Here is a 15,297-nt window from a genome sequence, read left to right on the forward strand (position 1 = left end):
AAGGCATTTGCTTTGGAGTTATTGTCCCTGAAATCCCTTTTTTGTCATTCAAAACCCTGAATTCATGTATCACTCTTGAGATTGACAGTAATATCCAACACAAATGAATGAGCACTTATTTACGGGGCCTGTTTGAAAACATGCTTTCTGTTCTTTTGTTCACTAGATTTGCTTCATTTTAACTGCAAGGTTGGCATCAAGATTCAAGAGCATGCCTTTGACATCCTCTGTCAGTGTTGTTATTGCTTTGATGTTGCTCTAGGCATTTCTCATGCAAGCAGACATGCACTAAAATACTTTCGCTGGAAAAGCTGTTACAACAGCATGTTTCGTGGGGTAAATGCAAAAAAAGGGTTTACTTGTTATATTTTTACTATATGATATTTTTTGGTTAGTGGCGCTATTGGAGACAATGAGTTTGACCAAAAAAAAAGTCAGCATTGTACAGTCTTTCATGCATTTCGGCAATATTGTTGTCTATTTTTTGTGGACAGTCCCTGCCCTACAACTACCTTACTGAGTCCTCTGCATCACTAACAGGGAAGAAACCCATTACCATATCATGCTCTAATGTCCATTGAAACTTCATCAATGGCCAGTGGCAGTGAGACCAGTCAGCACCACTACAGCTGGTGATCCTCACCAGAGTTATTAGAATTCAAACCTTATATACCTGGAGAACAGGAGAAGGGATAAGTCAATGATAAATGCACTGTGTTTCTGATTTCATTTAGAATGCTGATGAAGCCTTATTGAGGAAACATCCATCCATACATCATTTTCACATTTTTGTTTTGTTATTAATTACCAGTTGAAATTTATCAGTGAAGATTTTTGCCTTTTGCCTCTTTCCCCAGTATTTCCCTACAAATATCTGAGGCCCTGCGGGATTTCATTTCTTACGTAGAAATACACAGACATTTTGTAGGATGAAAACGAGATCTGTCTTGTCCAGGTAATGAAAAAAAGGCAGATACAGCTCTTGAATCACCTTGTACGCAATCACTGATGTGGCACTGACACACCAACATCTATTTTTTTTTTCCTTTCACTGACTCACGATTCACAAGATGACAAGTTCAAAATTATTGTGATTGTCTACATCCTGTACAAAATGAATGGTTAAACCCCCACAAAGTCTGGGATGCATTCTTTGTGCATGCAGCCTGGTGCGGAAGCAGTCTCATTCTCCTGAGCAGCTAGTCTGAAATGCACCTCAAGCAGGGTGCACTGACAGCAGAACAAAAGACAGGCAAAAAATTTGCCATACGGTAATCGTGCCCAACCACTATCCATTTTTTGTTCAAAACGGGGAGCATTAATACATATCCTATGATATGATACACCATGGCCAGCCTTTCTTTATTGATTCCTGATGCTGACTACCCCATCCCCCCCCCCGTGTTTCATGTATTCTATACCATCAATGTCTCGCAGAGGAGCTAAGCGTGGATACTAAACGTGAACATATTTATGCATGTGACCTACAAACGAACCTTCACACATTTAGAGGAATTTACTCAGCTTGGGGAAAGTGTGAGACTAATGTAGGGGTGGAAGTTTTTCCTCAGCCTCTTCTGATGGAAGGATTCTGACGTCACATGTTTGGGAAAAAGGGTGTCAGATGGAAGCTACTCCGTGGAAAAGCTCTGTCTCGGAGTCCTTGGAGATCAGTGTCTGAGGTCTCAGATTAGAGTGGTGAGTGTTCAGCCTTGCTGTGACAGATAGCAGCCTTTTGACAGGAGATTCAGCCTCAAATCTCAGAACGGCTGGATATATTCAGGTGCGCCCATCACCAGGCCCCATCTACATTCCGTTCACTCATCTAACCTTTTTTTTTCTCCTCTTCCACTCTGATCAATCTTGCATACAAACGACCGGTACTGTAGGCTCCCGGGCTAGTGCTGTCTTCCTGTCTGGAAAAATAAATAAATAAATAAAAAGAACCCTCACGCTTGAACCAGCTACATTACAAATATCACTAATTGTCTCGTTTGAGGTACGGAGAGTCGATAAGGTGGCTCTGATTTTTATCCATTGATTTTTTTATAGCATCTCGCTGTGAAATTAGCAGTGCTCACAGACATTGTAATTGAATTTTTATGCTGTGGGTTTGAGGCTTGAGACTGGGTGTGCCCTGAATGGCAAGTCTCCCACGCGGACAGTAACAGAGAAATGGAATCCTGGTAAACAGGAACAGAGCGTGGCTTGGGAGGGAAGTCGTTCCCAGCCTGAAGACAGTAAAAAGCCTTCGAGATCAGCAGATCTTATTCAGAACTATTCATCAACGGCAGCCTCCCACATTCAGGAAGATTTTGGCAGAAACAAAGCTATGTGTGCTTTCCAGGATCCTTACATCAGAACTATTAATTCCCATTGAAATTCATGTTAATGGTTTAATTTTAGGAACAGAGGGGCTATGAGGGAATTCAGTCATTTGCTGGCTCATTTGTATAATGTGCTTTATTCTCTCATTAAAATAGAATGCTTCTCATCCATTGTACTTCGATGGGCAAAAAAGAGGAACCAGTCATATTCAAAGAACCATGAGATTTTTAATTTTTTTTTTTTTTTGGAACTACATTCAACATTCATGGAGTGCCCCATTTAATTAATGGAGAGCACTTTTAGACATGTAAGAACGCTTTCTCCATCCGTTCCTGGGCCCGTTTCAAACCACATAATGTTCCTCCTTGTCACATATTCATGACTAATCCTCCCATTGACCTCACCTTCACTGCAGCTTCCATTCTCTCCTCTGATTGGCTGGGTTCTTCTTGAGGTCACGGGTGCACACACACACATTCACACATACACACACACACACAAACCCTCATCAAGTCACATCCTGTCATTCAGCATAGCCTCATGGGAAAGGGGCTGTATAGAGTCTGGCAGAATGGAAGGCAGGAGTCTCTGTGCACTTACCATGGGGATTGGTCAGCATCTTGTGCCCAGGCTCAGCACAGTGGGATTTGCTTCCAAGCTCTGATTTATGTCTTTGGCAGAAACATTTAACCTGGTGATCGGTTTGGAAAGTGTCTTTCTCAGTCTGAGAGTGCATGACCCCACCCCCCCACCACCACCACCCCACACAACTAAGAAAAAACAGTCACGTAGAGTATTCATGAATTTAAATAATTAAATTAACAGCTTCCGTATTATAGCTTGGCGTTTTTGTGGCTCTAATTGTGCTGCTAAAGCAGAGTCAAGTGCAGAGATGGTGGGGGGAGGATACCGGCACAGGGCAATGGGATGTTGGAGACTGTGAGCTGGTTGGCACATGGTGTGTGTGTGTGGCATCTGGCATTGCAGGCAGAGTCTCCTCCACATATCTGAGAGATTTGCTGATGGATTTAGTGCTTTTAATCATGAGACTTGGCTTTCGCCGCGTGGCCGATCCGGCTTCCGAGCACATAAACATGACATGGATCTCATGAGATATTGTCTTTTATCAGGTATGGGAGAAGATACTGCCATATGTCAACATGTTTACCACCACTTTTCAAAGCGGTATTCAGATCAGTGGTGGTTTAAAATAGTGTTAAACATTAAACAGCAGTCGGCGTATTCCCTTATTTTTCCGATGTGAAGGGACACGTTTTGAAGTGGCGTGCTTCGTGTTGATGTTCAAACTCGAGATTTCCTTCAGTTTTCGTATTAGAGGACATCTGGCGCATTCTGACAGTTCAGGCTGTGATCCTCAACTAGCTGATAAGCCTCCTTCATACCACTGCACTGACCACCAGGGATGTATCCAAATCACAGTTTTGAAAAAAATCAATACTGTCCCCCTGGAATAAAAAGTGCACGTGAAATTACAGTCAAACAGTAAATCCGCTACGAAGTAAATAATCCGACAAAATACGTGGGCTATGAGTTAGCATAAGCCTCGTAGCATTTCAGTTCCTGCTTTTTGTGTCGCATGTCATATAGTTTCAAAAACGGCAGCATGTTTATCTTGTGGGTGTAATGCTTGGATTGTGTATCCATCACGCATGCAGTCCAGTCCTCTTTGATAAGTTTGGTGGCGCACGCAGCATAACTTTCACAGAGGAGGAGTTTTTTTTTTTCCCCACATCATTCTGCGTGATATCTCTGATCAGCGGCGGCCACCGGGATTTATGTCTGCTGGCTTTTTTTTTTTTTTTTAAGGCTGCGTTTGTAGGAAGCATTTTTGATGCGAGTCAAGCGGCGCCTCTTTGTTTTGACGCCGCGCCGTAAATCCCAACACAGCAGAGAGAGTGTGACAGCGGGCAAAGCCGGAGGACTGCAGAACCGTCTGCGTTTTCAGACCCGCTTCCCTCATCTCGGCGTAACAGCGAAACACCACCTGACAATTCCAGAGGATGTTAGCTGCTACAGCGAGCGGGCGCGTTAAGTGTGATGTTATATAAGAAGCAACAAGAGGGAGTACCTTTTAGCTGTTTGCGTGCAGTATCACAACAACAAAAGACCTGTGCAATTATATTTTGGCTGTTATTCTGTGCAGCTTAGCCCTCTTTGTGATCTGTGCATGAAGCAGAGGTCATAAAAAGCAAATTGCTTCTCTGCCATCAAAATGACATGAACACATGCGGCTAAACTAACCAGGTAATGGTGGAAAACCCAGGCAAAACCAGAAGTCACATTCTGGTTGAGCAAGCTAACTAGTATCATTTTTAAGAAGGATTAACTACAATATTAACACTAACTTTTTTCCCCTACATGTTTCATCCCCTACCAGCTCTTGTAGAACAGTTTTGATTAATTACTTTCTTTTTTGGCAAGGATTATCTGCATCTCAGTGTCACTGCTGTCTGGCATTTTTCTTGTCTGACCTGAAACTAGACACTTCTTAGGAAGGATAAGCACGAAATGATGATACACTTACGCACGTCCTGGATAATGCACAAGCTCTCATTGTGGTCAATGAAAAACAAATACGGAGGCAAATGAGAGCTCTGGTAATGAGTTACATCATTTTTGAGAGACCTTTTTCACCAATGCATAAGAAGTGAATAGTCATGGGGCTCCCGAGTGGCTCAGTCGGTAAAAGCATTTGTTCTGAGTGTAGCCTGAGCACTACAGCCTGGGTACGAACCCGACCGAGTCACTAGCCGACAGTGACTGGGAGCTCACAGGTGGAACACATTGGCTTCATTCCACCGGGGATAGGGGTGGGTACACCAGCAGGGGCTTCGGTCCCATTAGCAACAGCGACCCCTGCTGGTCAACCGGGTGCCTGTGGTCCATGTGCCAAAGCTGCATACGAAACGTCTTCCTCCAACACATCTCTGTGCTAGCTTAGCTTGTGGACCGCAGTGTGAAAAGAAGCAGCGGCTGACATCACGCGTCTCGGAGGAGGGCACATTCTTTTCCACGCTCTCCTGGATTGACAGTGGGGGTTGTGCAACGGGACTGAACATCAATGATGACATTCCAGAAATGGGGAGAAAATGGAAAAAGAAAAAAAAGAGAAGTGAATAATGATTCCAGTTCTGAAATGTTCCTAAAAATCACAGTGTACCTCTAAGCAGATAACTAGGTATACACATACCTGTGTTTACTGTGATATTTTAATCTTATCATTTTAAACAAACAAACAAACAAGACTATCGACAACGTCGTTCTGCCTGACACAGTAGTTGAGAATAAACACAGGTGTGTGCACAGACATTATAAAGATTTTTTTTCTGGCGCTTGTTGTGGCATTTGAAGGTTGAAGCAAGACGAAAATGTGCAATGTGGTCAAATGTCACACAATAATCAGGGTCTTAAAATCCAGCTCTGAGGTGCCTGTCCGTGACTCTGATGTATTGAGCCGAGGGACCCTCCTTTATGCAATCTGTTACCTCTGGCATTAATCGAGTCGTGAAGCGGGCTCCCTGTGTTTCTCTTTAGCAGAAGAAATGCCCTCAGCCCTTAATTTCCTCTTATAAGCATTGTATGTGGCCTTAAACTACGACTACCCCTGGGGACGAGTGGGTTTTTAGATGGTTAGCCCCTCTTTGAGTACTGGGTCTGAAGCATGCATGTAATCCTCTGCTTCTACCTCTCTCCCTTTGCACTGTAACCTGCGAGAGTGCATCTCTGTGTCTCGAGCCCACGGAACCGCTGCTACCCCAAACTGATCAATGCAGGGCCTTCTTTTTTCAGCTGTTATGAGCTTTGCCCTGCAGCTGACAGTATAGATATCCATTGTACCACTTTCTTTTGCCTTAAAAAAATCACAGTTAAGAACATATGCATCTTTTACAGTCTGTGTTTTTGCTCTGTCTTTCATTAAAAAAAAAAAAAATCAAAGAGGTAATTTCACCTCGAGGTGGTACCTGCCATCCCAGGGGTCGATCTGGGTAGAGCAGACATTGATCTCCTCAACTCAGTGGAATTGACCCACTGTCTCAATTTGCCTCTCCCTCCGAGACAGAGACTGATCTTAAGTCATCATTTCAGTGTCTGAGACTTTTGCTACCCCTTTTTATTAAATATGGCATCTGAAGTACCCGCACTCACATACACATTTAAAATGATATATATATATTTTTTTACCTTTAAAAAACACAAGCTATAATTTTCATATTATCATTGGATGTTTTTGTGTTAGACCTGCCTTTACAATACTACATGTTGAGAGCTTTACTTCTAATGCACTTCAGGGGAGACCATATCACCGCAGTGTCACTGACAGTGCTGCGTTCGGGAAATAGTCATTTGACTATATCAAACCAGGTTGATAAGTCAAACATACACTTTGTCTGACTGCTGCTTGCTTTTACATCATAACTACGCATTATCTCATCCAGGCTCCACAGCATTTCACATGAATAGCCAAGGTCTTTCTTTCCCTTTATTTGCTATTATATAACATATTAAAGATGTTGACACATGGTATTTCACTGATTATAAATCAGAGTGTGCTTTATTACTCATACAATCAATTCAATACAAAACTGTTTTCAAGGCCTGCCAATGTGAGATATTAAAAATCTTGTTTGCAGTAAGACCTGACTGCTGTATGAATCATGTATTGATCTAACATAGAGCAAAAAATCTTAAATGAAGAGTCACGCCATGCTGTTATGTAGAGGTGTGAATCTTCACTCGTCTCACGATTCGATTCACTTACGATTCAAAGGGTAGCGATTCGATTGTGATTCCCGATGCATCTTGTCCACCATGTCTGTTTTTTTTTAAATGCAAGAATACAAGCCCTCAGATTTGAATTGTTTTTACTTTTCAACTTTTTGTTTAACAGCTGTTTTCAAAAATCATATAAAGTCATTTAACATAAAAATCTTTTTCAAGTAAGATTACCACAAGGTATATGTAAACAGTAACAGAAAACATTTTTTGTTTTTAGTGCATTGTAAATATATAGTACAAATAATGGTTTTACATAGAAAACAAAATTCTTTTACAGTTCTAGCAGCTACATACTTGGGGGTTTGCTAAGTTTAGCTCCAGGTGGAAGCGGGTGATTCCTCATATTTGTTGTTTCGCCGGAGTATATAATCTTGGCTCGGCAGATTTTACACACAGCATATGTTTTGTCAAGCTCTTTTTTGCCTGTATTTTCTAAACCAAAATGTGCCCAAATATCTGCTTTTGAGATATTAGGTGGGTTTTTAATCTCTGGCTGCTGGATATGTTGTTCTCCCTCCGCCATGTCTCCAATCACACCAGGCACACGTGATAAACGTAGTATCTGGGAAAGGGGTGTACTTTTTAGTTACTTAGCCTACTTTATTTACAATAAAAACAATAGGCTGGCATGTATGTTATTTAAGCCTTTCACACTTAACTTATGTTTTATGTAGCGTGCGTGTTACGTTACATGGTTTGTTATATTTTCATTAGCGTTATTAAGCTTCTTATAGTTGTTAGTTAGTATTTGCTATATTTTTTTAACGTTAAATCGCTGTGTCCTCAAAGCTAAAATTAGGTAGGATTTTTTTTCCAATCTAGTGTTCTAATCACACCGGTTTTAGTATACGCGCTAAATGGCTAATCGCACCCGTGTGACCGTACGCGTGAAAGGGTTATTTTAAAAAAATTGATTATTCTCTTTTTCTGCATCGATGCAGAATCTTTCACTTTCGCATCGCGATGCATGGTAAAAAACTATTATTTTCCCCAGCTCTACTGTTAAGCTTCAGGGTCATCTGTTTTTTTTTTCTTTTTTAATCCCACAATGGCTGTTGATTGCCAAATCAGAATTTTGACTGTGGAAATGTTACATTTTTTCCAAGTGTTCGCTCAGAAAGGTCTGTATTTTTAGACACTCTTATGATACGGCGCATTTGTTTTCCTCCATCTTTCAGATTCCCCTTATTCTGTTCACAAGGAATCACGGAACAAGTCACAAAGGCGTATGATCCAATCAGAGTAGGAGTAGATAATTAGAACAGAAATGGCTCAGGTTCCCCTTGTACCTTAGGTGTATTTTCTTGTTTGAGTTTGGAATGAGAGTTCTGGGTCGGCAGTCTGTGGCCCCTCAAGGACTATAGCCCACATACTCGCTTTGTTGAGCTTGTACTGCGAGTCTGTTTTATGAAAGAAACCGCCTGCTTTTTTTTTTTTTTTTAACATTCTGTGCAACAGGCCAGAGAAAGCATCTCAGAAAGCAATTAAGACTCTCACCACTGAGGGAAGATTTGTTTATTGTTAATGTGAGCTGAAGTGGAGAAGTACAACATTAACCTCAGACATGATGTGACTCCGAGCCATTCGTATGGGGGGAAAATTGCTGTCGCGTATGACAATGCTATAAATATGAGATGGCAAGTTGTTTCAGGGGCCGCCCTGGTTACACAGATTGCGTAATCGCTGAGTATATCCACCCCAACGATCACAAAAACCTATCATCTGCATCTGCCCTGAGGATGCCATAAAACCTTGTTAACATTTGCTTTTGTAATTTTATTTAAATGTTGCCTAACAATGCAGTCAGCACTTCTTTTTTTTTATTTGCAGGGAGATTGCTTTCAGGGTGACATGAACAAACATTTAGTTAGAGATTATTTGACCTAATTCAACGTAACTAGCTTGATTACAATAACACCTGCATGTATGATTCATTTTAATTGCCAGCCACTTAGCTCAGTTAAGGGCCACATTATCTTCATTCTGCTCAATTTGGTTAGGTTATTTATGCATTTTTATGAGCAATTACGTTCACTGTAATGGCAGTGAACTATGTGAGCAATTACTTAGTAAGTGACGTGGCCATCCATGTACCTTAATGCACTGGACTGAATCATTCAGATTGGAAAGATAGTGCACCCTGCCCCTTCTTTGTCATCTGCCAGTTGCAAAGCCACATCCAGCAAATCAACCACTAAAATACATATATTTATTAATGTTAAATTTTTCTGTGCAAGACATTAAAATAAATGTATCCTCTGAACTCCCTGGAAACTGTGATAACAGCTAAAATACCTCCTGGCGGACTTTCTCGGTGTCCAGATTTGGCTGGATCAGTCAGTCTTTGACTCAGATTCCCAGCGTGAATGTTAAAGCACCTTGACAGAGATGTCACACCAGAGAACAGCTCGAGTTTGGATTACGGCTTTCATACAGTAGCCTCTCAGGTTCTTGAATCACACACTCTTGCTAGCTACTGTTGTGTCTGAATTTATGTATGTTTAGGTAACTGTAAAATATGAAGGATCACTAACTGGAATGCAACTTTAAGTAGTGGGGAGTCTTACTTTCTATGTGAAAATAGACGATGGTGCATTGCTGAAAACTTTAAAATGACCTGATAATTACACAATTAATACCTAGATTTTTTACCCAAAGCTTTATTTATTCTGGGGAAAAACCAATATCTGTGGCTCAGTAATTACAGTATTATATATAGGTATGTATATCAAGCAACATTATTTTTAATAAAAAGGTGCAGGTGTGAATCATAAGGGTAATATTTATTCAGCTAGTTAGCTAAGTACTGAATTAGACATCTGTGAACTTTGTAAACTGTGTAAAGTGGATGCAGATGACTTTTTTTCTGTGTATATAACAAGAAATCTAGGCATATTGTGCACCTTAATAACAACATAAGGACAGCTCACATAACGTTACCTTGCATGTACTGTATACATCACTTTTCGTTGCAATTTAGTTGTTTCAACAACAGAAGGTATAGTGTTGCATCTCATTATACACATTGAGAGAAGCATACACATTTGCACAAGCTTTACCTAGAGGAGACATCAGGTTCCATTTCCCATTTTTGTTATCACATTCTGTAGGTGTTATTGATATGGATATTGTTTTTCTTATTGTTTTTCTTTCTGTATTTTTTGTTGAAAACAAGAACTCGAATTACATAAAGGATATATTTGCAAATTGGTATGTACTCCACATCAGTACTTACATATATGTATGCAGATTCATACTGATTATAGATTATGATAAGTCTGTTTCACATATACAGTGTAAATATACATTTATTTAAGAAGTTTACAGGCTGCATTAGATTGTGGAAAAGATTGTGGAAAATGTCAAGGCTGGTCTGTTGGTGCAGCTTTTAAAACTCAATTAAAACCAAGGTCAGGAAATAAGTAAAATGAAGAACAAATAGACATGAATTCCTAAAGTTACTGTTCTTTTAGAATTTGGGGGGAAAAGTAATTTCAGAAGTCATCAACATTTTCTGAGGTTTTGTGTTCATATCTTTTTTTTTTTTTTCTTAACGTACGTAGGGAATCTGCAATAATGCTGTTCGCCCCCCTCATTGCCAGTCAGAATTCCATTACTGTGGAGGTCACAGCCTCATGCTCCAGGCTAACACAGTGTAGGTTTGCATGGCAGAGCACTTCAATTTCCAAATAAATAAATAAATAAATAAATATGCCACTCTTTAACAGTATATTCCCTTTTTTTCTCCCTCTCAAGAAGTTTCGGCTTTTTGGCAGGCATTAAAAAAAGACGGGCAGAATTTTTATTTTTTATTTTGTTTGTTACTGTAAGCAAAGCAGACATTGCTTTTTTGTTTGAACATGTCTAACCTAAGAAATCTGAATACAGGGTAGATATATTAAAGTAATAATGCACAAGAGGCCATGGTAAATGAGGAACTTTGGCACAGCTCGTTGTGTTGTTGCCACCAGCCTAGCCTCGCTGACAAAAAACTGACTTTCAAAGGGTTAGTCTAGGTGCAGTCAAGACTGTGGTAAAGGATACAAGGCTACTGAGTTGTATGGTTCAGGATGATGTATTTTACCATGTGCTACAAACTGTGGAATTAGTGAGCAGCGTGTCACTTCATTAATGGCAGGTGTCAAAATCACACATTGACTGTGTGAAGCCTTGTGGAGAGACACCTTTGGTTGAAAAACCTCTTGTTGCTTCATTGGAAGATCTTTAGCTTGATGTACCCGTCTGGGAAACCTCTTGATAATGAGATGCAAATCAGCCCCTCTGGAGAATAATGACCCATCATTTATGCCATTCGTGTATACCTGCAGGGACAGCGTAGTCATTTGTCACCGAGGAGCAGTTTAGTGCATCATGCACATCAATTCCTACACGCTTGTCCATCCACGTGGTGTGGTAATAGGTTTAATAATGGTCCCATATTCGTGCTATGTGAATTTTACATGCATGGAAGAAATGAAACGCATCAGGCCACTGGTTATGCTTGTAATCACTGCCGAGCCTAAATCAAGTGTGTCCCAGATAACCAGAACGCTAGATCAAAGTCAAATGATTGGTTTAGGAGCGCTGTTCCTTAAATCTTCATATTTATCTCTGGGATCGGTCTAAGCGTCTTAAAGCTGAAAAGCTAGCCGTGACCAGATAAACAACGCCAGCTGTCACTGAACTTTCAACCAAGTCTCTTTCTTACACTGTCAAGGCATTCTGTCCTTTTCTTTTGGTGTGCAACATAACTTACATAATGCTTGTCAGAGGTATGTACATGGCATATATATATATATATATATATATATATATATATATATATATCTTCTATATGCAGTGTTTTCTGACTGTTTTTCCCCCCTCCCAAAACAGATAATTATTAATCTCTCTTGAAATGTGGCACAAAGGGTAGGAGGTCCGTTAAAACGAATTTACCTCCAGCTGTGTCTTTAATGTGCCTGTCTCACATTCACGGCAGGACACTGGTCCTCCTTTCATCCCCAGTAAAAGATAGGACCTGTAGATGCACTCCGCAAACCCCAGTACATACATTATATTAAACTGTACACAAGCTCCCACCAGGAGGGTATGGTTACTGATTACGCCAATACTCACATGACCACCTCGATGCCTCTGCCTCATATCGGTTGTGTGTGACACAGTTGTAACCTTTTGTCTCAGCACTGCAAAATCAATGATGGAGTTTTATATTTAGAACACCAACGTATTGAATGCGAGACCTCACTGTCTAATGTGTTCATTAGCATTCGTGAGAAATACATGAGTTAGTTTGCCTGACCACAGTGGGCCCCTGGCAAAATGCGCTGTCAAGATGACTGGGACACCTCTTTTTTGCTCTGTTGTAATGCTTTTGAATTGTAATGATTTATAGATAATTACATAATGGTGCTTTTCCATCACAATTGTTTATGTACATTGTTAATAACTACTTAAAAATGCATCCTTTTAGTGCATTTTTTATTAACTTTTTTTGCTATTTTGAAAAACACTGTTGCAGTGGTTAGAGGAAATCTGTTAGACATGTTCATTACTTTTCATTACAGGTTTTCACACCACTCTAAGTCTCTAAGATCTTTCTCACAAGCCTCATTATGTTTTAATTCATCATGATAAATGCTCCACTAACTCTGATCTCTGAGATTTCCACCAGTTCTGTTTCGTCCATTGACATTACAGGTGAACTGTGAATTAGACTATATATTATTTTCATTATTTTCATATTTTTAACATATTTTCATTTTGTTTTTCACCACAAATGTGATCTTTCTGCAGTTCCCCTTTCTCCACAGGGACAAATCACATATATTTCTCATATAAATATATATACATATGTATGAGAAATAGTACATCTCATTTGAAGTTAAACATAGGAAACTAGAAAACAGGCAATGCTAATGCGTGTCCCGTTAAGACGATGTAAATGGCTCAAGGTCGCTTCAGCCTTGAGGTGCATTTCTGTGTCTTTGTTCCATCGCCAAAAATTCACCGTTGCTTGGTGCCCCCCCCACACACACCCCATTTTATTCTTTATTCTTTGACAGGTGCAAGTGCAACCTTCACGCCAACAGCTGTGTCTTTGACAAAGAGAAACTGACATGCGAGTGTGAGCACAACACAACAGGCCCCGACTGCGGGAGATGCAAGAAGAATTACCAGGGCCGAGCGTGGAGCGCGGGCTCCTACCTGCCGATCCCGAAGGGGACCGCAAATATCTGTGAGTACCCTGGTTTTATGTACCGCCAGCACTGCCACTGCCACACAGTACACCGGGAAGTCCACCCACAAGCAGGGCGCTAATGGCAGCAGGGGCCGTTTAATCTAGCAGGGGATTTTTTTGTTTCTTTTTTTTTTTTGGTTCCCCCAATTTCAACAATACATCATCTCAGCCTTCTACTCCGTCCCTTTTTCATCTGTCAGGAAACAATTAGTAAATGGACGCGACCCCTTCTGCCGAAGAGGTTTTGCGAAGTCAATACGCGGTTATTCATTTCAACCCTTTTTTTTCTCTATGGTTGTTGTTTTTTTTTCTGATTTCACACAACATTTTGTGGCACAAACGGCGCCTCTTTATCCGTGTCCTAATCTTAGTGGAAAGTGGAGCCACATCTGTCATATCTCCATTTTCGGGGCAGGGGGGCTCCCCACCTTTATAAATCTAATGCAGCCAGGATCTCCAGCTCAGAGACGTCTTGCATGTGGCCCAGTGCCTTCCAGATGGCGAAAAGCGGGCACTTCTGCTCCCTAAATGCCACGTTTTCTCAGGAGCAAGACACCTTTCGTTAAATAAACGCCTACTAATATATAAATGCTTCTGCAGCAAGCACTAAGGGATGATCCAAAGTTAACAGGACAGGGAAGAATGTACCCAATCCTAAAAAATAGGGAAAAAAAAACATTCATTTTTAATTATCACATAGCATGACTTACATCATGATCGAATGAGGTCATGCACATTCATTTCCCATTTTATTTGAAAATAGTTATTTTGGACTGCACTGAACCATTCTGTGTGTTCTTTTTTCTGTTGTGTTGTTGTTCTCACAGTATTGGGGGGAGGACGCCTTGTTTTTTTCCCTCCCTGTAGCAGAAAGTTATGAGTGTCTGTGAGAGGCAGCAGGATGGAGGTTAGAGGGCTTAGCGTAGATTGACAGCACATTATTAAAAACCCCACACTTAGTCGCATCTGCACCCAGGTGATGAGGCCTGGTCCCATCACACAGCGTTATTAGGCTTTGTTCTGATAGAAATATAACGCAATAATGCTGTAAAAAAAAGTATTGATGTAATTCCCTTCTCTAAGAAAAAAAAAAAAAGAAAGCGAATGCATGTTTTTGATGGGAAAATATTCCTAACGATTTTTTCATTTCAAAACAAATCACCCAATTGCGCCAAGATGTTTTTTTTTTTTCTTGTTCACTGAGAAGATATTAAACATATGGTGCCCGTATAGTGACAAATTAGTCAAAAGTACAAATTTAATAGGAATTTAATGCATTTTTATGTTGCACATCAAGTCATCTGATACAATTAGGGCTGCAATAAATCACCTCTGCAGAGGCAATGTCTAATAATTCGAGAACAAGTGGAATTCCTGCCTTCGGAAATGAGACAAAGTGAGAGGGAATAAGAAGGGAAGGGAGAAGTGAAGCACAGGAGGGGAAATCGCTCTCTGTCACTGAGAAGGCTTCCTTTCTGCGTTATGGGAATTTTCCCCCGCAACTGTCAGAGCAGGCCGAACGAGAGGGATCAGTTCTGGAATCATCTTTGACAGTCCACTTTACAGGGGCAGTGTGGGAGCAAGTGGCAGCACTGGCGTCCCTAGTGGAGAAAGCTGGGAGGTAGTGAGTCTGGGCAACTGCAAGGGGAGGGGCGTTTTTTTTTTTTTTTTTTTTTTTTTTGCCTGTTCCTAAGCCTTTCATTTAGTGTGTCATCCACTGGTTTGTTCGGCTCTCTCTTTGGGAGCCTCCCGTTATTCTCTGTGGCCTCTCTGCCTTAAGAGAGAAACAGCCAGCGGAATCAAAATGTGTTATGACAGCTAAAGTGTAGATATAACTAGTCTGACCTCTCTAGACAGATGGCGTTTGAATAAATATGCCAGCCATAACTAGCATAGCCAATATGGCACACAGCTCTCCCTGGAGCCAGCGA

General features: G+C 40.7%; 1 protein-coding gene across 1 annotated transcript in view; it reads left to right on the forward strand.

Annotated features, from left to right (window-relative positions):
- Nucleotides 1-15,297, forward strand: part of ntng1a (netrin g1a) — a 98,117-nt gene that overhangs the window by 54,975 nt on the left and 27,845 nt on the right. Inside the window, exon 4 of the mRNA XM_036522536.1 lies at nt 13,191-13,375. Coding sequence (XP_036378429.1) covers nt 13,191-13,375 — 185 coding nt within the window. The remainder of the gene's footprint in view (nt 1-13,190; nt 13,376-15,297) is intronic.

Source organism: Megalops cyprinoides, chromosome 2, assembly GCF_013368585.1.
Source record: "Megalops cyprinoides isolate fMegCyp1 chromosome 2, fMegCyp1.pri, whole genome shotgun sequence".
Lineage (NCBI taxonomy): Eukaryota > Metazoa > Chordata > Actinopteri > Elopiformes > Megalopidae > Megalops > Megalops cyprinoides.